At 43.6% G+C, this 25,144-nt stretch overlaps 1 protein-coding gene and 1 pseudogene across 3 annotated transcripts in view; one reads left to right on the forward strand and one right to left on the reverse strand.

The window, feature by feature from the left end:
- Nucleotides 1–489: 489 nt before the first annotated feature.
- Nucleotides 490–6,413, reverse strand: LOC308389895 (interferon-inducible GTPase 5-like; annotated as a pseudogene). Its single transcript, XR_013974742.1, has 5 exons — nt 6,358–6,413; nt 4,910–5,480; nt 4,151–4,341; nt 2,522–3,092; nt 490–1,917 (listed from the first exon to the last, which is right to left on the reverse strand). The product of XR_013974742.1 is annotated as an interferon-inducible GTPase 5-like (transcript).
- Nucleotides 6,414–10,093: 3,680 nt separating this feature from the next.
- Nucleotides 10,094–25,144, forward strand: part of LOC308389044 (uncharacterized protein) — a 52,623-nt gene continuing 37,572 nt past the window's right edge. For both annotated transcript variants that reach the window (XM_080870168.1, XM_080870169.1), the window contains exon 1: nt 10,094–10,515. In XM_080870168.1, coding sequence (XP_080726294.1) covers nt 10,166–10,515 — 350 coding nt within the window. In that variant the 5' untranslated portion in view covers nt 10,094–10,165. The remainder of the gene's footprint in view (nt 10,516–25,144) is intronic.

Below are 25,144 nucleotides of genomic sequence, written 5' to 3' on the forward strand. Positions count from 1 at the left end.
TTGTAAGTCTCCTTAAAATTCTTTCAAACCCAAATAACAATAAACAATACCAATACCAGAAATTAAAGGGGCAGTAAAGCCATACATCCCAAAATTAGATTTATGTGATTTGCCTCTGGTCTGTAATGCTCCTTATGAATCTAGGTTGTTTTGTGTGAGAGATTTGGTTAAATTAATAGATGAACACATGCATGCAAGTGCAGAAACACCATCAGGGATGTTCACTGATAACAGGAAAGAGGATCTGGGTTGAAATACCCAGGCAGGCAGGAACTGTTTAGGAGGTTTATTTAAAGTCTAAAATACAGAGGAAACACAAATGACCATGAACCAGAGCAGAAATCCAGAACAACAGCTAGGCAGCATGACATTGGTGTGCATAAAAGACAATCAGATTATAAGATGGTAATTCATTTCAGTTTTCAAGTTTATTTACTTTGTGCAAAATCACATTAACAAAAACAAAATGAAACCTTTGGAGTGGTCTAGTCAAAGTCCTGACCTGAATTCGTTTAAGATGCTGTGGCATGAACTTATGAAAGCGATTCATGCTCAAAAACCCCCCAAAGACACGTGGGCCAAAATTACTCCAAATGTTTTTCCAATGTGATATGTCCTATCAGCATTTTGATTACAGCACATGTTTTGGCCTGTGAAAATTGAATCATTGCGTAATAAAATAATTGTTAAAAAAAACCAAACAAATAACAACAACAAAAAAGAAAACAAACCCCCCAAAAAACAGAAATGTGCAGTCACTCTAAGAACATCTTTTAGCACCCCTACTAGGTCAAGAATTGTTTATGGTAAAATGGTAAATGGCCTGCATTTGTATAGCGCTTTTCTAGTCCTTAAGGACCCCAAAGCAGAGCCAAAGACCACACCCCTGCTACACAGCGTAACTTCAGGGTCTCCTGATCCAGCCCTAACTATATGTGTGGTGGGGCGTGGCCTGCGGTGCCATGCAGGGAGGGCGGACGCACCTGCGCAGAATGGATGGATGCAGGATGGATGGATGGATGGAGGCAGGATGGATGGATGGATGAATGGAGGCAGGATGGATGGATATAAAGGCCACATTATTGTGTTGCTGTGTAAAGGTGGGAGAGGTTCCTCTGTTGTTTCTGAGGACATGAGACCTGCTGAGGCCTCTGATGCACTGATCAGCTGTAAGGATGCTGGTTTACAGCTGGATTCACTGCATATTCAATGATTTAGGAATTTTATTTCATACCCTTCTGTTTTAAACGTGTCACTTTATCACCTTTAACTATTTAAATCACACTGAGGTGTTCAGACCCAGAGCTTTTTTAAACACCTTCTGGGCGTCTTCAGCGAGCTGGTTGAGGATGAAATTCAAAAGTCTGTAAGTTGTGGTAAAAGAGAACACCATTGCCAGCGGGATTCCAACTATTGGAATGAATCTGGAAACTTCCTCCAGTGCCATAAATGTAGCTGCTCCTGCAATTTGGCTCAACACTTTCAGGAGGAGCTCTTTCGATATTTTCACCGCAGCCAGCGGAGAAACGATGACGGCACGCAGATCGGCGTATGGCACGCCTGTGCTGGCAGACAGTCTCTGCAGAGACTTGATATCAAGACCAAACCCAAAGACGTAATCCGTGACAGCACCAACTAGCACCGCTATGTCAACAGCAATAGAAAGCCCAGGAACTGGAACAGCAGCTACAGCTGCAGACAGAGCGGACAACCAATACAATCGGCGCTTGAAAGTTTTTTTCTTCTTGTCGATGATCTCCAGGCTGATGTTGGGCATGGCGCGCAGCAGAGCATGTCTTTTGTGTTCAGGAATGTCTCTGTCTAAGGTCTCATGTAAGAGAGAGAAGTCGTACAGGTGGAGCTCAAAGCTGGACACCAGGGACACCTGTGGAGCCTCAACGCCTAAATCTCTGAGTCCTGACACAGAAAAAACAAACAGTATGATGATAAGATACAAAATAATAAAAACATCTAAAACTGCATTTTATCTTTCAGCAGATTCAGTGAGCCGACTGACTTCATACATGTGTAAAGGATTTGAACTCATAGTGTAACTTGTAAGCCACCACATACAGACTGGAGTCGTGTTTTCATATTGGTGATTTTATAGCTTACTGTTGCAATATATTCCTTATTAAATAGTTATATTTTAAAATACACTGTGCCACTTTATGTGTAACATTTAAGCTATCGACTGCAACAAAAATGATTTTGACGTCTGTGACTAAAGCTCATCGAGAACTATCTTAATACAAAATCACCTGACAATATCAGACTGCAAGATCCTCCCAAACACTATAATAAGTATAATAAAGTTTCCTTATAACAAAGTTCATCTATCCAGCATCTGCCTGACTTCTTCAGCAGCTATGTCACCATCATCAGGACAATCATCCTCCTCCTGTCTGGGCTGTACCTCATCTATCACCCTGGATGGTGATGTTCAAGCAGCTTTCTCTCAGTAAGCTTTGGTGAACAAACGTTTTTGGTATGAGATGATGAACACACAAATCAGTCTCACCTTGAATGCAGTTTTCCCTCATTTTCCTAAGAGTCTCCTCTTTGCTGAAGTTTCTCTTTCTTCTCTCGGCTCATAAATCGTTGTCAATCTTTGAGCGAACAAAGTAGAACTTCTTCTCCATCCTCTGAATCTCCTGCGCGAGTTTCACGTCATTTTCTCTGAAGCGATCGGCTGAGACGATGATGAAGAAGTCAAACTTCTCAAATCCAACAAGCTCCAAATATTTATCAGCTGGAAACTTGGTGGTGCCGATTCCAGGGAGATCCCATAAAGTAACCTTGGGATAGTTTGGATGGGGGTACGGTGTGACCTCTGAGGTGGTTTCTACAACACCGGTCAGGGCTGCTCCCTCCTCTCTGTTGTCCATGCCCCTGAAGGCATTAACAAAGGTGGATTTCCCAGAGCCAGATTCTCCTGTGATGGCGATATTCAGTGGAGTGTTCCTCTCCTTGTCCAGTAACTCCTTGATCTTTGTGATAGCCAGCGATTTGTCATTGTTCAGCAGAGCTTCTTTAATTTCTTCTCTCACAGTTTCAATTTCAAATTGGTTGTCTGTGCTTGTGTCTGATACCTGGAATGAAAAAAGAGGAACTTTAAACTTTGGGGCTTTTTTTCGGGTTCTTTTGCTTTATTTAATCTTACATCATCATCACACAAAACATGACACACTCTGCTTAATATTCCACAGAGAATTGACTACAATAGCTTAGCATGCTGTGAACTGAGCCACTTTATTGTATTTTATTATATTCATGTGCATCGCACACCTTTAGGTCTGTCTGTGTTTACTTTTAATCTATTTTTGAGTCGAATTATATTGATACAAAATCAACTTACACTTTTTTAGTTTTAAAGCACCGAAGTATTGAAATTTATTCTAAAAACAAATTTCAATAACAGTTTATAAAAATTTCCCCAATCGAAAGAAAAAGTTCTCTGTAATTAAAAAGATTTTTTATGTATTTTATTTGAAATTACAGTGTTATTACTTACAAATACTTAAAGAAGGCACACTATAATAACAGGCAGCGAGTAATAATAATTATATAATAATTATAGCATATTATTAATATTGTAGTAATTTTAATTATGTAAGATTTCATGGTAATTTTGCACAAAAACAAACAACATTAGCGCGTCTTACATCGTATGTTGTGCTTTTGGGGCTTTAAGAAAATTGAGATGTTTATTATGATTCTGCTGAAAGACAGTGTCTTCATGTAGACACAGTTATATCAGATTTATAAACGGTGATGTCCCCACAACAGAGGTAAATATTTTCACCCATAAACTGTATAAGCCTCAATGTGAACCTCAGACTCGTCACATGGGTCATCTCACTGAGATTATCTGCTTCTGCTTCTTCTCTTTGTCTCTTCTTATGTTTCTAACATCATAGTTTTCTCTTTATTTGTAGAATCAAACGTGTTCAGGTCTGTTGCATGGTGTCACCCTGGCCTCTCTTATATGAATTTGCTCTTAGACTGATAAACCTTGGCTGATAACCTCCTTTGTTCGAGTGAATGCTGATGTTATGATGAGTGAGGGCAGATTAAGAAAAAAAGCCTTGAGTATGCTGATCAGACTCCAGTAAAGCTGTAGACAGAGTGGCTGACAGTACAATCTTACCTTGAAAGCTTCTTTCTTCTTGTTGATGATCTCGCGGCTGATACTGGGCGTGGCCAACAGCAGAGCATCTCTCTTGCTTTCAGGAAGGCCGCTCTCTAAGGCTTTGTGTAAGAGGGAGAAGTCATACTGGCGGAGCTGAAAGCTGGACACCAGGAAGACCTGCGGAGTCTTGATGCCTAATCCTGTGAGTCCTGCGTCAGAGAAGGAAAGAAACGTGCACGTGTGTGTCAGTGAGGGGCAGCCAATCAGCAGAAAGTTGGCCTAAAGCAGGGGTGTTAAACTCAAATACACAGTGGGCCAAAATTCAAAACTGAAACAATGTCGCGGGCTAACGTTAATATTTATTGAAATATATTTATTCCTCCAGATATAAGAATGAATCTTTTCTAATGGACTCAAACACGTTTTGCTGAAAAACTGAATATGGAACAAGCAAAGCTTAATACTAAACAATATATATATTAGCTGTATAATACCAGTAGGCCAGCTCTAATAGTAATTTGGTATGGCTTCGCGGGCCAAATGTAATTAGGCTGCGGGCCAAATTTGGCCCACGGGCCAGAGTTTGACACCTATGGCCTAAAGGAAGGAGATTAACAGAGGATGAACTAAAGCAGTCCAGCATCCTGCAGCCACACAGTCATAAAACAAACAGAGTTTAACTGTCCAACTGTGGCCTGAACTCTCCAACAACTGCATCACCATCATTAAATCCAGAAACTGGTCTCACTCTTATAAATGATCTCATGTGACACTCACCTTGAATGCAGTCTTGTCTGATTTGTGAAAGAGTCTTCTCCACCTTAAACTCTCTCTGACTTCTTTCTTCAGCTCGTAAATCGTTGTCAATCTTTGAGCGAACAAACTAGAACTTCTTCTCCATCCTCTGAATCTCCTGAGCCAGTTTCACGTCATTTTCTCTGAAGCGAACGGCTGAGATGATGATGAAGAAGTCAAACTTCTCAAATCCAACAAGCTCCAGGTACTCTTCAGCTGGAAACTTGGTGGTGCCGATTCCAGGGAGATCCCAAAAAGTAACATTGGGATAGTTTGGATGGGGGTACGGTGCGACCTCTGAGGTGGTTTCTGTAACACCAGTAGGAGCAGCTCCCTCGTCACCATCGGACAGGTCTCTGAGAGCGTTAACAAAGGTGGATTTCCCAGAGCCAGATTCTCCTGTGATCGCGATATTTAGTTGGGTGTTGTTGTCCTGTAGTGACTCCATGATCTTTCCAACATCTGATGGTCTGTCGGTGTGTTGCAGAGCTTTCTTCATTTCTCTTGTAACTGATTCACGCTCAGGCTGAAGACTCACGCTGGTCCCTGATGGCTGTAGAGAAGAAACTACCCGTGTTACATTTTTGTTTTCTACAAACAGTCTAATGTAAAGACTGAAGACTGTTTCAGTGAAACATGATTTAAACTTTGTGTTTTTCCTTATTTTATTAAAACTATAATTTCCAATCTCTGTTAATCACAATATTATTTCCTTTGATCTGACAGGTGATGTAAAATAGTTTTGTGGTCAGATTGTTTCGTATTTGTGTGTGGATTGAAGCACGCGCTTGTGAGTCCTCAACAGTTACACACAAATGATTGTACACATCGTACCTATTTGAGACAAACACGACATGTTCAGAGTAAGAACAGGTGAGATGATATCACAGTCTGTGAGGCAGACCGTGTGGAGATGAGAGAGGAGGCACAGACACACGGCGATGAGGTGGGTATTAACGAAAGGCGAGTCTTTACGTTGGCTAAACAGAAATACTACAAAGCAACAACGACGAGGGGGACGGAAAAGCTAAACTAAAGAACATGAGGAAAATATAAAACATTACAAAAGCCTGAAACTAGGAACACAGAACCTGAGACATGGAAACATCGACAGAGGAAAGCAGAGGATGAAGAACAGATGAACCAGCAATAAACAAAGTAGACATAGGGCCACAGAGAAGCAAAACTCAATACACTGAACGCAGGACAGGGACTATCACAATAAAACAGGAAGCATGAGACTTTCAGCATGACACAGTCTAGACACTGAGACATGGAAACATGAGGCGAGGCACAGAGACAGAACAGAAACCAGGAACAATAAATATAATACAACAGAAAACCATCATTCAAAGAGTAAAACGTAAACTGACCCGGGACCGTCACAGTAGATTCTGCAGACAGAACTTGGAAAGTTGATGGAGGTTTACCTGCGTGCTGTGCTGATGAGAAGTACTGCATGCAGCAGTGAGTCTGATGGTGGAGGTCAGTCTGTTATAGAGCTTTAGAGTGAACTCTGTTCCCACCTGTACATGTGACCTGTAGCTCCGCCCCCTGAAAACAGCTCACGATGATCTTTGGTCGTCTCTGTAGCTGTCAGCGGTTCTAAAATGATCACTGTTCTAAAACAAACATACAAACATACTGCAAACACGATCCTGCAGGGCCTGAAACACTGAAAGTGACCTGTTAGATGCTGATGGATGAGCAGCAGCTACAGGTGGAGCACAAAGAGCTGCAGAGTGACGCTGCTCATGTCAAACAGCAGAGGCCTCCTCCTGTGCTCTTCATTCCTCAGTACAACTTTGTTCACTTTCTGATGAAGAGCAGCTTCATGACAAAGTGAACAAAGTTGGAACTTTTGTGTTAGACTTGAGTTAGACACTGAATTTATTCTTTACCAACATAAAGGTATAGACCAGCATGCTGCACTCAGCCAATGATTAACAATTAATAACTGCAGTAAAACCAGGTTTTACAGCCATCTGTGTAAAGGCCATTTAGATACTTATCATAGCTTGTAGTGTGTCAGACCAACATCTATATGACAGCTGTATCACAGACAAACAGCACCACAAGCAGGGCAGAAGCATATTTACACAGAGCACCCAACAACGCTGCTCAACAACGCTGAGTGCAGGGAGTTTGAGTAAATAGGAATGACTTGTCCATAAATAAGTCACGTCCACTCTGAGGCTGGAGGATACAGAGTGTCTCCTCCGTCTATCGCTGACCAACAAGGACACATTTAATGACATTTACATTTGATTCAGTTTGATTTCACGAGCTGAGACCACATCCTCGTTTAGATATCGTGACTGATAGAGAAACAGGAATTGAGAAAACAATTTGGGGAAGGCCATCACTCCTCATGGCCAGGCAGGTGTCAGTTCAGACCTGTTGTTTACCTGCCAGACAATCACCTGATCTTCCTCAGCTTTGCTGCAACATCTTCCTCCTTCTACTGGATTCTGCTTCGTTACCTCTTTGTGTTACTACAGAGTCGATATTCGGTTGCACAGCATTGCCGTTTTAACCCAACTTCGTGTGGTTGTGGTTACACCTGTTCAGGCATGTGAAGATTATATGTCACACTGATCAATTTTTACTGTACTCTTGACGTTATGGTGGCAAGATTATATTTAGTACAAATTCAATAGCAGTGGCCACGATAATTACATCCACCTGTATTAAGAACATTGGTGTAACTTTGTGCTGCACATTTGGGGGGGGGGGGGGGGGGGGGGGGGGGGTGTCAAGATCTCTGTCTAAATAATTAAGTAAATTTGGGTAAATTCCCAGATGATTAAACATGCAACTATTTTGCTGGTAATACCTGAAATGAGTAAAGAAGATCAACAGCCTAATTATGCGAGATAATTCATTATTTTATTGGGGGAGTTATATTGGTTGGGTCTGATTATTGGGGGGGTCATAACCCCCCGTAACCCCTCTGGAATGAGTTAAAGGACTGTTCCACTGTTTAATTAAACAGTTTTGCCATCATGTGCTATTTAAGGTCTACAGTGGCCTCTTGTGGACATTTTGAGTTATTGCTGGTGCCAACAAATTGACGCTGGTGTGACTGTTTCTGTAATGATCTATGACTCCGTTGACTCCATTCAACTATCTCTGCACTGAATTAAGACTGGAAAGAACTTGGATGTAACCAGTGCTTCTGTGGGACTTTATTAAAGACAATTCAACTCCTGAACTGCCCAGTTAGACCAGACCTGCTTACCCCAGTACTCCAGCATGTTGGTGCTGTCACACACATTATGTACTTGGTCTTAATGTCTCATTTCTGCAGAGACTCTCTGACAGCATGTTGTGCTGTTCACCACTGTCTGCATCAAAAAACCTCCTGAAGGCCCCACAGCTGCACTGACGGCAGCAGAGGAAGCACACAGTGACTGCAGCATCAGTGGCCCTCTCTTCCACAGCAACCTACAAAGACTTTATGATCATCATGCCTCCTGATGATGTTCAGGAAGTGCTTTTAAAAAGTTCTGGATCTGAACACCTCAGTGCAGTGATCAGTGTATCAGAGGCCTCGGCATCATTCTCTCTGATCAGCCCAGAAACAACAGTCAATCCCAGTTTTGAAATCCATCCATCTTCCGGGAATCTGTACACTCAAGTTTCAGCTGATGAGTACCTGCTGAAAAAGTCTTTTGTGTCTCAGAGACGACAGCGATGTCAGTCCTGAGGTAAGAATGAGAGAGTTCAGTACAAAATCAGAGAGGTGCGTTCAAGGTGAGCTTCTCATCTGTTCACTTGTATCTGTGTGTGATCAATATTTGGACTTAAGTGTAAAAATATTCACACTTAAGTTTAAATGTCTTCAATATAATATCTATTTATATATAATCGACCATTAAAAAGCATCTCTTGTATAACAGGTGCAGGTCGTGGACTCCTGCATTGAGTTTATTTCAGCCCCAGAGGTTGGCACTCTGACTCTTTTTGGGCTCATGCTGCTGCTGTGGAGGTCAGAGTGCGCGACACGAGGAAGCTGATGGCTTCACACTCAGTCATGAACTGTCCAAAGAGAGTTTCTTTGGCTCTCGGAGCAGGCGGACGCATCTTTCCCCTCTCTCTCCCTTATCGTCCCTGCTGCTGCTTCTATGTGTTCGTCTAGTCTCGTCTAACTCTAACCCTCAAAGAGTTTCTCAGTCTTGTTCTTTAAAACCTAAAGAATTATGGATTTGATCAACTGGTCCCGTAACGGAATTGACAGCTTCCTGGGCTTGGGAGAGCCCGATTGTCCTGCGGAGACATTTGCTGCCGGATACTCGATGCTCGGTTGGGTCGTGTGTCTGGTGACACTCTCGATGGAAGACATTGAACGACATCTACCAATTTGGAACCACAATAACAGAGTTCTGGCTGAACGGAGCTGGCTCAGACCCGGCTTATCGAAGAACAAGCAGCGGCTACAGCTGTTTGAAATCCCACAAGGCTGCCCGACATGATAGACGATTGGCTGTGAGTACTCAGACTGTGTTTTGAACGCCATATGGATACGATTGAGATATTGAGATAACTGGTGACCAGTGACGAACATTAGGCCAACTGTGGAAATTGGATGCAGTTGTTCGCACTAAACCCAAACATTCACCATCTTCACTCATGCAGCTATCCCACTGGCGCCAGCTGAAGGCCTGCCAAGGTGGAAGCTGATTGGAACAACAAACTTTCATATTTTTTAATTAGCATTAAAAGTTGCACTTCCTGTAGCATCCACCGGAGGCTCCAGCAGTGAGTCAGTCCCACAGTTTAAACTTCACAGCAGAAAGAAACACGTTCAGTCTGATTTAAAAAAGAAAAACCTGATTTGGTCTCTGTAGATAATTTCTACCTTTATGACACATGTTTGTTTATTTTTTTAAAGTCATCTGTTTAAAGTTCAACTTTATTGTAAAGTTTCAAACAGATAAAAATTACAGTTGGTGATGGTGCCTACTTCCATCTTTTATATACAGTCTATGATAGGCGCGCAGAGAGAGAATAACAATAAAATATGATTTTATTTGAACTGTTAAAGTCTGAGGTGCAGTCTTGTGTTTTCCTTTTGGGGATCTCTTATTGGTTCACCTTTCTTCTACCTGATTGCGCGCACCCGGTGTGGGCACGTCCGTGCGCTCGCGGTAACCCGCTCTGCAGGTTCGCCCGGAGAGTCAGTGCCTGAGTGCTCCTGCAGCGAGCAGCTGTGCTCCTGCTCACACAGCGGACACCATGAGTAAGTCCAGCACGCTCAAAGTCCGGAAACTATTCAGCCTCAAATCACCGGAGAAGGAGAAGAAGGAGCTGAAGAGGTCGGGGTCCCTCAAAGATGTAGTGGGTGCAGGGACCAACCCCGCGGACATCCCGGGGGGGCTACCCTGGAGCCCCGGCTCTCTCAGCCCGGGAGACAACCCGACTCTACCCGGGGACTCTTCACTCAATTCCCCGAAAGAAAAGAAGAAACGGCGGCTGCTGCCGTTCAAGCTGAAACGGAAGAAATCCAAAGACAAAGACCGAGGAGGAGGAGGAGGAGAGGTGTTCTTCACTGACACCGATGAGCTGGAGAGCTTCAGCAGCTACAAGTAAGACAGGAACTTTCACTGAAGTTATTCTGAGCGTTCAGACTTCAGCTGTAAGCGGAGGTCACACAGTCCGCAGTGATGCAGCTTTGAACGCGCGCTGATGCAGGTCACAGTGCCAGACAGTGTTCTGTTTAGCCCACATGTGGCACACACGGGAGCTCCTTACCCGGGTTAGATTTGCACTGTCCCACATCCATGTTTGTTTTTGTTTTTCGTTATTTCACAGATTCACGTGTTTATATTATGATCATGTTTGTGCTTTCCAAAATAACAGACATGTCTCTGTCCCACATCTGCATCTTTGGACACATTTGGGTCAAACGTAGTGGAGATTAGGCCAAAGTATGTCTGTTATCTGGCATCTGTCTCTTTAATGTTTTTAGATTTGCTCACATTTAGACTAATTTAATCTATTTGAAGATTTAATTGTGATCCAAGGCATCAGGGCAGCCTGTTGGTAAGCAGCCTGTACTGTAAGTAATGCTTGAATATATTGATCTTCTGTATATCGATCTAAAATCTAAATAAGACCCCCCGTGCCTGGCTTTGGCCCCTCACTGTCCCAGGACCTCGCTGTTGGTAGTTACAGCTCTGTGTTTGCAGAAGCGAGGGAGCTGCTGAAGTGAGCGTCTCAGAGTGGCTGTTTACCGCCTCTGGCGCTTTTTTGAAATCAGAACGCAGCAGCTCTGAGCTGAGCTAGTTTAGTCATGCACGGCTTTGTGTGCATCACCAGAAAAATGTCGAGGGAGTTAAACAGGCACCGCAGGAGAAAGGTGGAGGTTGTGTTGTAGAAATATGCAGATTAAATGGTTAATTTGACACACGAGGTCTTCTCTGTGTGGGACCGTGATGAGTGACTGACCCGTGCCCTCAAATAACTCATTCAAACTCAAACTCTTCAGATCAAGGTGGGCCTGGGGTGGTACTGACCCCCTTGTACTCCAGCACTCAGTGGAATAAAACTGATTTTGCTTCATTAGCTAACATTTACGGAGCAGCCACGTTTCCTAATGCATGTTTATGGAGTTATTATAACACGGACCTTTGTCTGAGAGGATGGTAGTGAATCTGTGGCACCCTGCTGGTCTAGTTCTTGCTCGCCTTGAGGAGCTCTACGAGCAGTTATCCCCTCTGAGTCACTGCTCCTGGTTAAATTAGAGTTTCAAAGATAAACCACTCGACCTCAAGTGGTTACGATGACTTTCCAGCTCTTTATTTAACCCGGATATTTCTGTTCTCTGTCTTTTCTCTTAAGCATGCTGATGGTTGGAGCTCTGAGTCAGCTGTTGTTGTTGCACATTGTCAGGTTACCTGCAGCATGTTTGTTGTGAGACAGTAATTAGAAAACATTAAAAACCTGCCGTGCAGGGCGTGACACGTTTACCTGTGAAGTCCAAATATAGATGGTGCTCGCCACATTGTCTAAGAAAATACTGAGTCACTGAGTAACGAGACGAACTGAATAAAGCTTGAGCCTGATCGTTGTTATGATGTAAACTAAATCAGGCCGTTCATGATGCTGAGTGTTTGTTTGGATGATCAGTAGGATCTGATTATTCATCATCAGGAGCTGAAGTGTTAACGAAGCCTGTTTTGGTCTCTGTAGATAATCTCAGGCGATTTGTTTTATAAGTCACCTGTTTAACTTAGAATAAGACTTGGGGGCGTGGCCACATTATCTGATCAATAACATGGCAGCTGTGCTAACAGACCTGAGTTCCAGTTTGTCTCCAACAGTCTCCATAACCACACTGATGTGATAAAGATGAGCACCATCCTCTTCGTCAGACCTGGGTATGGTGCAGCATCCGGCCCTCGGGCTCCGTGTGAGGTTAAAGTGAAACTAAGGTTCAAACATAATCCAAACCACGCAGCATATTAATGACTGACCTCGTGCTATGATGGATCCTCTCAGACGTTCTTGGCTGAAGTTTGGTTTGTTTTCATTGTCTTCTTCCTGTCATGTGACGGCGTTTGTCTCGTGCTGTCAGGGACCCTCGACATGAAGTTCAACCCCGTCCTCTGTCTGCCCTGTTCTCATGTGCTTATAGCTCTGTGGCTGATAACAACTTTGCACATTATTGTGACTCAGGTTTTCTTTCTAGTTCATTTTGAATGTTTATATCATCTTTACATGGAAACTATCAAACATCCTGCGAATCTCATAATCCTCTACCATGCATGTCTAACATCTGGAGAACAGAAACACTGATCGTTTTATTAGAGCTGAAAGAATCTGGATCATTTTTAACTCAAACTTTGGCCTTTGGGAGCTGAATGTACTTGGACCCGGATATAATAATGAAGTAATTCCCCTGCCTTTAAATGAAGCCTGCACACCTGTCTCACAGGTGGATTCTGAAGAAGAGGGACAGACTTTGGTATTTTTCCTCTCGACACTAAAGCTTTCCGAGTTCCTCGTGTTTCTCTCTGACTCTGAACAGGCTGCGACTTCCTGCTTCCTCCAACCAACATGAAAGTTTCAAAGTGCTGCTCTGGTTACAGATTCCAGCAGGAATTCATCAGCACTCGGATACAGGTCTCATCTGTCATCATAAACATACCAGGGTCTGCACGGTGATCTCACTGCAAGGCAATCTATCACTGACAGCTTCACATTGTTTCTGTAACAGGTGAAGAGTGCAGGTCACGTTTAGACGAAGGCTTCAGGTGTGGATGTCACGGCAATCCTTCACCCGGCTTTCCTCTCGGACTGATTCAGGGATTATATTTTATCCTCGCATGCAGACATGATTCACGAGTGACCTGCATGTTTCCTCCTCATACATTCGTCTCATGTCTGTTTTGGGATGAGTTTTGAGGATCCACGAGGATCCAAAATCAGGAGAGGTTATTCAGGAAAAACAGCCACAGCACATCTAAGTTATTCCTCTGCTTCTGTCGTGTTTACATCAGAGGATAAAAATGCATCTATTTTAAAACCTGCAGCTGTGTACCTGCTGCAGTCACCACAATGTCTGTAGAGAGATTACACAGTCCTTAAGAATCGTAAACATCTCAGCTTATCACTTCCTTTCATCATGGCGGCGTTTTTGTGACAGCAGCAGAGCAGTGACATGATGACATGAAGCACCAGAGTCACACGCTCTGTTCTGCTCTGTTTCGATGTCGCATTGATGCCGAAAACCTCTGTAGGACAGAGATGCATCACTGCAGTTATCCTGCTGATTCAGTCAGAAAGCTCCACCAGGTGTCTGTGAGAACTGATCTGTTCATTTCAGTTCTATGTTGGTTTACTGTGCCATACAATAGATGGACTGACTGTGAAGATCACCGATGTTGGCGTCTTGTCACTCTGGATGTGACAAATCGGCGTATCTGGCTGTGAAACTGGACACGCCTCCTTTTTGAAACAAAGCGTAACCAAAATGTACTAAATGGATTCGACGTGCGGAGGCGTTTCAAACCTGCCAGACAGAAAATGTTTCTTTTTTTGTTCTCAGTCGTTTCTACAAACCAGAGAAGTAAAAACTCCAAACACACTGAAAGCAGATGAGTTCTGATGGAGTCAGAAAAGCAAAGTTTAAGTTTGATGTTTCCTTAAATATAAAAGAACAGTTTTGAAGGAATAAACCTTCTTTTATCTCTGCAGATATAAAAAGACGAGATCTAGATCCTGGAAAAGCATCAGGAATCAGAAAGAATTGAGCCTATAAACAGAATCAACAGTTGCTGAGTTATCTCTAAAGTCTTCTCTGTACATTTGTCTGTGTGGAGTTTCATGCTCGCAGCGTCCTGAGGCGATCTGATCGTGCAGACTGGATGAAGGTGTCACGCCCTTCAGCGGGAGCCGCTCGCACTGAGCGCACAGCTTGATGTGAGGGCGTGGAGGTTTGACACCAGTGTGAGCGAGCCCTGTGGTCTCAGTGCAGGATTTAACAAGTAAACCAGGCCGATGCACACACTCGTAGCTGCTTGTAGATCGAGGTGAAATTTTGTGATTCATCAGTTTGTGTAGTTTTGTAATGACGACTAATCTTTCTGGGAAACGAGTTTGTTTTTTCTGTGTTGAAGTCATCGTCACTGAGATGATTCTGATGTTTGTTGTTGTTTCTGAGGATAAAGATGCTTCTCATGAATCTGATCGATTTACTGGGACTAAAGATCTTTATCAAACATGACTGAGTCACCACCTCATGACTCGTGCACAGGAGAGATGTGCTCTGAGAGCTGACTACATCTTTATGTAGCCCTGGCTATATAAGTAGCTCATTATTTCAATTTGTTCATTAATATCAGAATCAGAATCAGAATATTGATAGTTAATTGCAAATGTTTAATGTGTTCAAGAATGTATACCTGCTTGTGTGTGATTTATTTCCATATAGTGTAGTTTTATTGCATATTTAATACCATAAGCATTAAAAAGGGAGTATCAATAGGAAAGTAACAACAGGAACCCAGGGCCCCTCTCAATAGAACGTGGGACGGGTGTTACACAATTATGGAGGCACCGCTGGGATACTCCCGTGCTTAACTTCTCTAGTTTGTTCTTTAAAGGAGTATTTTGTTTACAGATTTTCACAGCCTAGCACACCAGCATTAGGGTTTGTATGATAACTACTCGAAAAGAGTCTCAAATTGCACCTGAGCTTAGTAGCTGGTGCAGTAAAGCAGGTATAGACCCAAACCGGGCTTTTGTACTGCATGATGTTCCTTCTGATTTTGACTTATCAGACATTGAAGAGACAGCTCAGTCAGTGAAAGCTTTTGGAAGAGTAAAAGTGAGAGATAGACTAAGAGACACCCAGACAGGCAATAACCTTGTGCTGTGTGAATGCCGTCAAGCTACTCAGCCAGACCGCATACCACCACATGTACAGCCATTGAATGGAGGTCCTGTCTGGAAGATTTCCCTCCTCACAGAATCTGTGAGGTCAGTTGATGACTTCTCAGCCAAGCTTAAGAAACTAATGGTAGAAGAAGGCAAAACAATTGATGATGTTAGTGCCTTGCTGTCTACTGAAACCCCACAGGAAAACTCCCCTGAATCCATCATTCAGGCAGTCGGAGACAAGTTAGCGAAAACTATGCGACCTACCAGTGAGAATACTGCATCTCGACGTCTGCGGATATTCTCTGGCCACTCTCCCACTCCAGCAGGTGAAGAGAGCCTTGATAGCTGGGTTGAGCAGGCTCGCCTGATGATTGAAGAGTGTGACTGCTCTGAGAGAGAGAAGCGAAGGAGAGTAGTTGAGAGCCTAAAGGGACCGGTGTTGGAGATCATCCAAGCTGTACGGCGAGATAACCCTGATGCTAGCCCGGAGAGCTATGTAGAGTCTCTAGAAAGTGCATTTGGATCCCTGGAGTCAGGTGAAGACTTGTACCTCGCCTTCAGGAGCCTGGGTCAACAGCGAGGAGAAAAGCTGTCAGACTTCCTGAGAAGACTGGAACGCTCTCTGACCAAGGTAGTGCAGAGAGGGGGTCTCCCTAGCCATCGAGTCGACCGTGCACGTATTGACCAGCTTATACGGGGTGCAACTGAGTCAGAGATAATGTTACTGCAGCTAAGACTCAGAGAAAGAAAGGAAGAGCCACCCGCTTTCCTGAAGCTGCTCAGTGAGATTCGAGAAGAAGAAGACCATGCAAGAGTGAGGCATGAGTCAAACACCACAGTTAGACAAGTGAAAGTTGGCGAAGAGACAAAAGCCAAATCGACAGAGGTTCAAGAGCTCAAAGCCGAGCTCAAAGAGTTACGCTCTGAGCTTAAAGAGTTAACAAGCAAGCGCTCAGATGCCGAGCTAATGTTGAAACAAACCAAGAAAGTTGCTGAGACTGGCGCGGAGAATGAAGTCCAACAGTTAAAGCAGCAAGTTCAACAGTTACAACACCAGCTGACCGTTATGGCAGTGTCACAGGGTTTAACCCAAACTGACCCAACAAAGAGAGATGGGAGAGCCAGACGAAGCAAGGTAAACAGACCATATGCTGCAAAAGATTCAGAAAGTTACTTCTGAACTTTCTGGGGAGAATGGCCATATTGCCACCCACTGCATGGCTCCTGAAAACACTGCCAAAGTAATTCAGAGGCTACTCGGAGCCCTTCGTAGGAGCAAAGAGGGAAAAGGAGCTACAGGTGGCGCTTCTGAGCCCACACAGGTCGGTTCCATCCGGAAAAGTTCCTTGCACACATCCTCACAGGGTGGACTCCCAGAAGGATTGGTTGGCCCGTCCATGATGACCGATGTGACCATAGAGGGACAACCATGTAAAGCTCTCCTTGACAGCGGCTCTCGAGTCACCATTATATTTGAGAGCTGGTATTCCCGTTTCATCCCCAATGTGCCCATTCTTCCTTTAAAAGATCTCGCCATATGGGGACTGAGTGATTCCAACTACCCATACAAGGGGTGTGTGGCAGTTGAGGTGGGTTTTCCCCCCAACTCAAAGGAAGCTGTAGAGACAGTCACTGTCTTGGCCTTGGTGTGTCCAGATCCAAAGAGCCCAGACCCGGTTCCTGTCATCATTGGCACTAACTCCCAGAAACTGCATTCTCTGCTGAGAGATTGTGAAGAGGTAGGAGGGAAAGATGAGATTCACTCACTGAGGATAAATATAGTCTCCTCAGAACTGCCCTCATCACTCATTAGCCAACAAACAGGCGTGGTGGGTCATGTGAAGTGGCAAGGCCCCGGGCCAATCACTATCCCTCCTTGTGCAGTACAGTATGCAGTTTGTAAGGTGGAACAACAGCAGCCATTAGACAAAAGTATTCTAATGGTGGAGGTGGGCGAATCTACAAACCTCCCAGCTGGAGTGTTGGTCCCACCTGTAGTACCTCCATTGACAAATGCCAATTTTGCCAACCCCAGGTGAAGTTCTTGGGACACATTGTCTCTGCTTCTGGAGTTGCCACTGATCCTGAGAAAGTGAGTGCGGTGACTCACTGGAAGAAACCCACTGATCTGAAATCCCTAAGATCTTTTCTCGGATTTTGTGGATACTACCGGCGGTTCATCGAGAACTACTCCGCCATAGTCCGCCCTTTGACAGAACTGACCAAGGGATATCCTCCTGCACAGGGTAGCAAAAAGGGTGTCACTAAAGGAAAGCAAAATAGCTACTTTCGAGTTGCCGAGCCTTTTGGTGATCGGTGGACCCCAGCTTGTGATGACGCCTTTCAGAACATTGTTTACAAGCTCACACATGCTCCAGTCTTGGCATTTGCTGATCCAGCCAAACCATACATCCTACATGTTGATGCAAGTTTGGATGGGCTAGGAGCAGTCCTGAACCAAGAGTGCCCAGAAGGACTCCGCCCGGTAGCGTTTGCCAGCCGCAAGTTGAGTCATGCAGAACGGAACTACCCAGTTCACCAACTGGAGTTTTTGGCTCTGAAATGGGCAGTAGTGGAAAAGTTCCATGACTACCTTTATGGGGCTAAGTTCACGGTGAGAACTGATAATAACCCACTCACCTACGTCCTGACCACTGCCAGGTTGAACGCGACAGGTCATCGGTGGCTAGCAGCACTCTCCACCTATGATTTTAGCATTCAATATAAGCTCGGCCGTGAAAATGTGGATGCCGACTCACTGTCCAGGAGTCCGCGAGACACAACAGATGGATGGGTGGATATCCCACCTTCTGGGGTAAAAGCTTTGTGTCGTCGGATCACTACAGATGGTTTTCAAGAACACACCACCAGATTTGTTGACCAGCTGGGTGTTTCGCCAGACGCCATTCCAGCTTTATATGCAAACTTCACTCAGATAGAAGTGGGCCCGCTGGAACAGCTAAGCCTGAAAGAACTGTCAGAAGCCCAAGACTCTGATCCAGTTATAGGTGTGGTGAAACCTCAGGTTGAGAGAAACCAAAGTGTTTCAGCTTCCACGCATGCAAACCCAGATGTTGTGTTGCTGATACGAGAAAGATCCAAGTTAAAGGTTAAGCGTGGCCTTCTGTACAGAGTCACCACAAGACCCTCTGGTCGAGAAGTGAGTCAGATCGTCTTGCCTGCTAAGTATCGGCCAATGGTACTAAAATCAGTGCATGATGATGCTGGTCACCTGGGCACAGAACGAACTACAGAGCTCATTAAAGATCGGTTTTACTGGCCCAGAGTGGCATCTGAAGTTGCAACATACATACAGAACTGTGGAAGGTGTGTAGCTAGGAAGTCCATCCCACAGAAAGCTGCCCCTTTACAGCACATTACCAGTAATGGCCCTCTAGACCTGGTCTGCATAGACTTTCTTTCTATTGAGCCAGACTCTAAAGGCATGGCTAATGTGCTGGTTTTCACTGATCATTACACCAGGTATGCTCAAGCATTTCTCACAAAAGATCAGAAAGCACTGACTGTCGCCAAAGTCCTTTTTGAAAAGTTCTTTGTGCATTATGGATTGCCGGCTCGCATTCACTCAGACCAGGGTAGAGATTTTGAGAGCAAGCTCATTAAGGAGCTATTGACCCTGCTGGGCATTCGTAAGTCCCGAACGTCACCCTACCACCCTCAGGGTGACCCGCAGCCTGAGCGTTTCAACCGTACTTTGCTGGCAATGTTGGGCACCCTGGATCCAGCTAAAAAGCCTAAGTGGAGCCAGCATATAAGCCAGCTAGTACATGCTTACAACACCACTAGAAATGATGCCACAGGATACTCGCCCTACTTCCTCATGTTTGGAAGAGAGGCGCGACTACCCATTGACCTGTGTTTTGGTGTGGGGTCAGATGAAGAAAATGACTTAAAGCACCACCAGTATGTGGCTAACATGAGAAAAGAACTTCAAAAAGCTTACCAGCTAGCCGCTGATGCAGCTTCCAGGAACAATGAACGAAACAAGAGACTGTATGATGCGAGAGTTCGGAATCAGACACTTGAGGAAGGTGATCGGGTGCTGGTTCGGAATCTGGGCCTCACAGGAAAGCACAAACTACAAGACAGATGGAACTCACTACCTTACATAGTGATTGCCAAGTTACCCAATCTCCCTGTGTATCGTGTAAAACCAGAGAGAGGAACTGGTATTGTGAGGACCGTGCATAGGGATCACCTGCTGCCCATTGGTTACATGGTCAGGATGTCTGCTCCATCAGAAAAGACAGCGCGACCAAAGAGACCAAGGACCCAGGGCACAGCAAGTAAGGTGTGAAGATGAAAGTCAGACACAGAAATTTGGAGCATCTGAGTGAAGATGATTGGTCCTCAGAGTCTGAAGAACAGTGTGTCTACTATGAACCTCCTTTAGCCTTTCGCGACAGTGTTGAACCTCGACGTGAGGAGGTTGTGAGCCTTCCTGACCATATGGAAAGTGATCATCCCAGTGTTCATGAATTGTCCGAGGTGGAGGAACAGGGGGAAGAACTCTCAGTAGTAGTAGATCAGACGGAGGAAAGTTCACAGCAACACCAAGACTTGGTGGAGGCTGAAGAGCTGGAGAACAGAGATGTTCCGACACCTAGTATCTCAGTTGGGGGTGCTGACTCAACCTATGACCTCCAAACAAAAAGGAGAGTGAGACCTGTTTTGCGCCTCAGTTATGATGAACTTGGAAGGCCCACTGACAGACCTGTGACTATTAGTTACCGAGGTATGGTAATTCAGATTTGCTACGACCCTGACTCCTAAATGTTAATGCCCTAGCCAGTACTCTTTAGTGAGATTTTAACTGGCCTAATGAAAATAGGTCTGATGGGGACATTCAGACATTCAGAAGGGGGAGGGTATAGCCCTGGCTATATAAGTAGCTCATTATTTCAATTTGTTCATTAATATTGATAGTTAATTGCAAATGTTTAATGTGTTCAAGAATGTATACCTGCTTGTGTGTGATTTATTTCCATATAGTGTAGTTTTATTGCATATTTAATACCATAAGCATTAAAAAGGGAGTATCAATAGGAAAGTAACAACAGGAACCCAGGGCCCCTCTCAATAGAACGTGGGACGGGTGTTACATTTAAATGCTGCTTTGTTTGCTCGTTGGCTCCAGAAATACTCGGCTGAGTGTTTTACTGTTATTTCATTGATGTACATCAGCAGATTTGACATTAACAGCCAAGATAACCTGTGATGTAAGAAAATAAAGCCAAATCTTTTGTTTTAAAGTTGGAAAATCAGAAGTTTGAGGTCAGTGTTTCCTTATTCTTGTTGATTTGCTGCATTTCTAGTTTGGATTTAGTTTTTCTCTCTACACATGGCACAGTCTGTTCACTGTCGCTTCCTGCTCCTCCTTTTGCTGTTATTTTTCAGACTGACTGAAAGAGAGAAAATCGTAGGTCCATAGATTCCCTGCAGAGGTATCGATTAAGCTTAAAGGCTGTAATTTGTGTGTGTGTGTGTGTGTGTGTGTGTGTGTGTGTTTGTTTTCTAGAGGAAGGTAATCCAGATTAGAAACGTCAGACTATAATTCTGACTTGTAGTAAAACCATCTGAACCTCAGATTTTACGATGTGTAAACCCTCAGGTGTACCCGAGAGAGGTGAGAGCGTGATTTGTGGATTAGTCGGTACATCTCGGTTCTGAGTTTTAAGTTTGACAAAATTGCTGTATCAGCAGGTAGTGTTAGGCCACACCCCCAGCGAACACAGAAACTAAAACCGCTGCTGCGGACGCAGGGTTACTCACCTCAAAGAATCATTTTGGGGTGAAGTCTGATTAGTTTCTCATCTTTTTTCTTCAGTGATGTTAGAAATAGTTTCATGCTGTTGTTGTCCTTCATCCAAGGACGACAACAGCATTGGGTCAGTGCAGTACAGCGGTCGTGGTAGCAGCTGTGCTGAAGGCCGCAGCGAGCACTCGATCAGTGTGCAGATGATTGTTGGTGGTTCCCTGGAAACGAATCTGTCAGACTTCTGAAGAGTTTGCTGGTTGTGAGTGAATCATGTGAAAGGCTTTTGGATGTGTTCCCATCACATGTACTGCAGTCATGTCTCTTCAGGTTTTATCGATAGTGATAATAAATCACATATTTGCTGAGAGGGGATTTCCATCTGCTTTGAATATTAAAATTCTCACTTTGGATGAGAAAATATTTCCTCTAAAGGAGGAAGAATCAAGAGCTCACAGGTGATCAGTCGATACTGTCAGAGGTTAAATCAGGGACTTTTTTTCTTCTTTCTAGTAAGGTCAGAGGTCACAGATGAGTGAAGCTTGAACCGTCTCTCCAGCTGAAAAGCGTCTACATGGTTGAATTTTCAGCCCTTTTCAATTATTGTACCATAATTCAGACTCCAGCATTTGCATGTTTTTCTTATACTGCATTTTATTACCCCCGATTTAATTTGACTGAAGCAAATCTTAAAGTGGGGAAAAAGTTCATAAAGCTCTAAATTATCACTCATAAATAAATATGCAGTCCTGTACCCAAACAGAGCAGGGCGATATGACCAAAATAGTTTTCACGATATACATTTGAAAATTTGCAATAACAATATAACTGATGATGTAATTGACACAAGACAAAATACTTTACAACTCCACAACTTTATTAGTGCAAAAAACCCCATCAATGTATTTTCACTTAAACAAGCAGCTGTTTTTTATGTGCATTAAAGTTATATACAAATGTAACAGTGCAAATGCAAATTCGTTGCTGACAGTTTAACCAAAAGGCATTTCCAGTGGAAACTGGCCGACATATCCTCAGCATAACCATGTATAATATCCACAACACTTAAAGAGGTTATACACACACAATACGGTAATATTATGTTGAAGCACTGTACGTATCACTCCGCGAGGCTCCTGCCTACGATAGCCGTAATGCTCCGACAATCCATCAAGCAGTGTGGCTTCGTAACTTAGCAAAGTCGCACTAAAACGTTTGACAGATTTTCGAGCGCCGTGTACATAAAATAGTTTCGAGATCAGTAAACACAAACAGAATTCAAACATAAGGCACACGGGATTATAAGGGGCACTGTCGACTTTACAGAAAATCAAAGGATTGATTTTATGTGCGCCGTATTTTCCAAACAACATGGTAATAACGACGCCCCACTAGCATGCTCTACCAAAAATAGTGCTTTGTTGTGTATCTGACGGACGAAAGCTAAACCAGTTCCACACCACTGAAGTTGCAGCATTTTTACAAACCAGTTCTGGTTCATCGTTTCATTCAACGATCCGCTTTCACCCTTCTCATTCTCCGTCGCCGCCACGCTTTTTCCGCCATGTGCGTATGAAAACAAAGGCACTGCGCATACGCGTTTTACCCATATTCTATCACAATATCTCATTTTCTTATCGTTGCCCAACATTAAACCGGTGTTACTGTGAACAGCAGGATATGGCCCAGCACTAGTCCTAATATCCAGAATATTCCTGTTATTCCTATTGACTGTCTGTCAACACTAATATTTCTGCTCTGTATTAAACCACATTTACACTAACAGTAAACTACAGCACAGTAACATACAGGTTTTTGTCTCGTGTATTCGGCTACAGTTGAACCTTTTCAGGCTTCTCCCTTCTGTCAACTTTTAATAGGTTTTTGTTTTGTTACTGGACATTTATCGTACCAACTTAATTTTGGGTTCATTTTTAAATGAGACAAGTTGAATAAATAAAATCTGATTAAATCTCACGGTTTTTTTAAAGCTTCTATTTGGTCATTATTCTGTGCAAAAAGTTAAAAAACAGAAAAGAAAACAAGATTTGGAGGCTCAGACCTGAGCTTCAGCTCGCAGCTGAATGCATGCAGCACACCTGTCCACACCTGTTCATTCATATAACACTGACGAGACACAGCAGGAAACACTCTGTCACTGCGACTGGTGCACAACAACCTGTTCACATTATAAAATGTTTATATTGATTTAGATTGCATGGTTAAATGCTGCTTGTATTCTGAAGCATCAATGGTAGAACTGACTTATATGTGATGTTAGACAGTATTGATTGGAGCCATCAGTAAATGATGTAATGACACGTGGATTTTTCTGCAGTCATCTCTACAGTTGTTGTCTTTTCGTAATGAACGTATTGATTTCTGCTTCCTTACATGCTGACTGAGCTAATCTTTGACCCAGTTCTGATAGTGCAGATTGATTGGGAGGAAGAGGGTGATGAGGCGATGACTCGGGTTAGCTGAAAACAAAAGAATCAGCTCGTATGTCGAGGACGTCGCTGCAGGGAGCAGGCAGTGAAACGTGGGGCCTGGAACAGGTTTTGAACGTTGAGTAATACGTCCTGTTTCTGCTCGTAGAAAGTCACCTCTGTCATGTTGTTCGGGCTTCTGAGGAGCTCCATAAAACATGATTTGTCTTGACATAAAACCACCTTCTTAACCACTTTTTGACGAGCCAATTAGGCGGATATTGTAACCTTTGTTCTGGCCTAATAATCCAGAAGGTTCTGAGAAACGTCTCTTGTCCTGCTGCCAAACTCTATTGTTCATGAGGGATATAGGATCTTTATTTTAACTGCCACAGCTGAGAGGGAGGAACAGCCGTTTGATCCACATTACATGTTTTTACATGATAGAAGAAGAGCTCAGAGACACATTTATTGACTCTTTAATCCCTTTGCTGGAGTATCTTTTTGGCCACTGGTCTGCACAACAGGTGGAAACGTTTTATTACCAACCTCGATGGTGAAGAGCTGCCGTAGCGAATCTGCTCTACAAAGACTGAATTGGTTCACCAGCAGATTGACAACCATTAAATTTCCGGGGCTGTACTGAAATATTATCACACATTTGAGGTGCGGTCAGGAAAATGAAGGCTCATCTTCTTGTCCAGGTCAGCATGATGTTCTTGTTCTCTGCACGTTTTGTTTGATTTAAAGAGCGTGGCTGCAAACACAGTGGTTCTGCAGACGTCTGTGGTAAAATGACCCTCAGCTCTGACCTCTGTGAACAGTTTCCTGATCAGTTTTGGGCTCACTCACTCATTTCTGGTCATATTGAAGAAAACATGAAGCCCGTTCCCTTAAGTTTGGTGATTCTGGCTTTCACAAAAGACGATCACCCAGAGACCAGTGGGGAACCTCACGGTGCTGATGTCCACCTTTAACAGGATTACTTGCTGCAACGATCAGCTTCTCCTACATTTGCTAAACCAAACGAGCGTCCACCTCACTCGTTCTGGATGTTTGCAGGATGCGATTTGATTGGTTAACGGTAGCGCTCGAGGGTTTGAGTGAAAGTAATTGGATTGGCTGACAGCTGTGGTGGCATTTGAAAAGTCTGTCTTTTCTCAACTTTTCAAGAAAGCAAAGATACAGCCACAACCACAGAAGTCGACCCCTGCTGGACATTCAGAAGAATGCAACCCTGAGAAGCCAGCAAAAAAGTTGCACAAAATAGTTTCCCACCACAGGAAATTTATTTTGAGTGCCTTAATAGTTTTATTTTTTAAATACACCAATTTTTATATACTGCAGGAAAAAAAGGAAAATAAATATTATAATGCAAATTTGCAAAAAGACAGCATGTGCATCAAAATAAACTGGCTGGCTTCTCTTTTTTGACACTTTTCGTTCCGACAGCTTTCAGTCTGTTTAAGCTTTTTCAGCTCTTCTGGTTGTTTCTCTACTGTGACTGCTCATCTTAACCCTTTAAAGCCAGTCGGAGCGGGCACGCTCCGTTTCCGGAAATGTAGTTTTTTACCTTCAGGGCCTATACAAGCATATACTGGTGTTTTTAAAGGTTATGTTTGACTT

This window comes from Rhamphochromis sp. 'chilingali' (genome assembly GCF_963969265.1).
Source record: "Rhamphochromis sp. 'chilingali' genome assembly, chromosome: 21".
In the NCBI taxonomy this organism is placed as follows: domain Eukaryota; kingdom Metazoa; phylum Chordata; class Actinopteri; order Cichliformes; family Cichlidae; genus Rhamphochromis; species Rhamphochromis sp. 'chilingali'.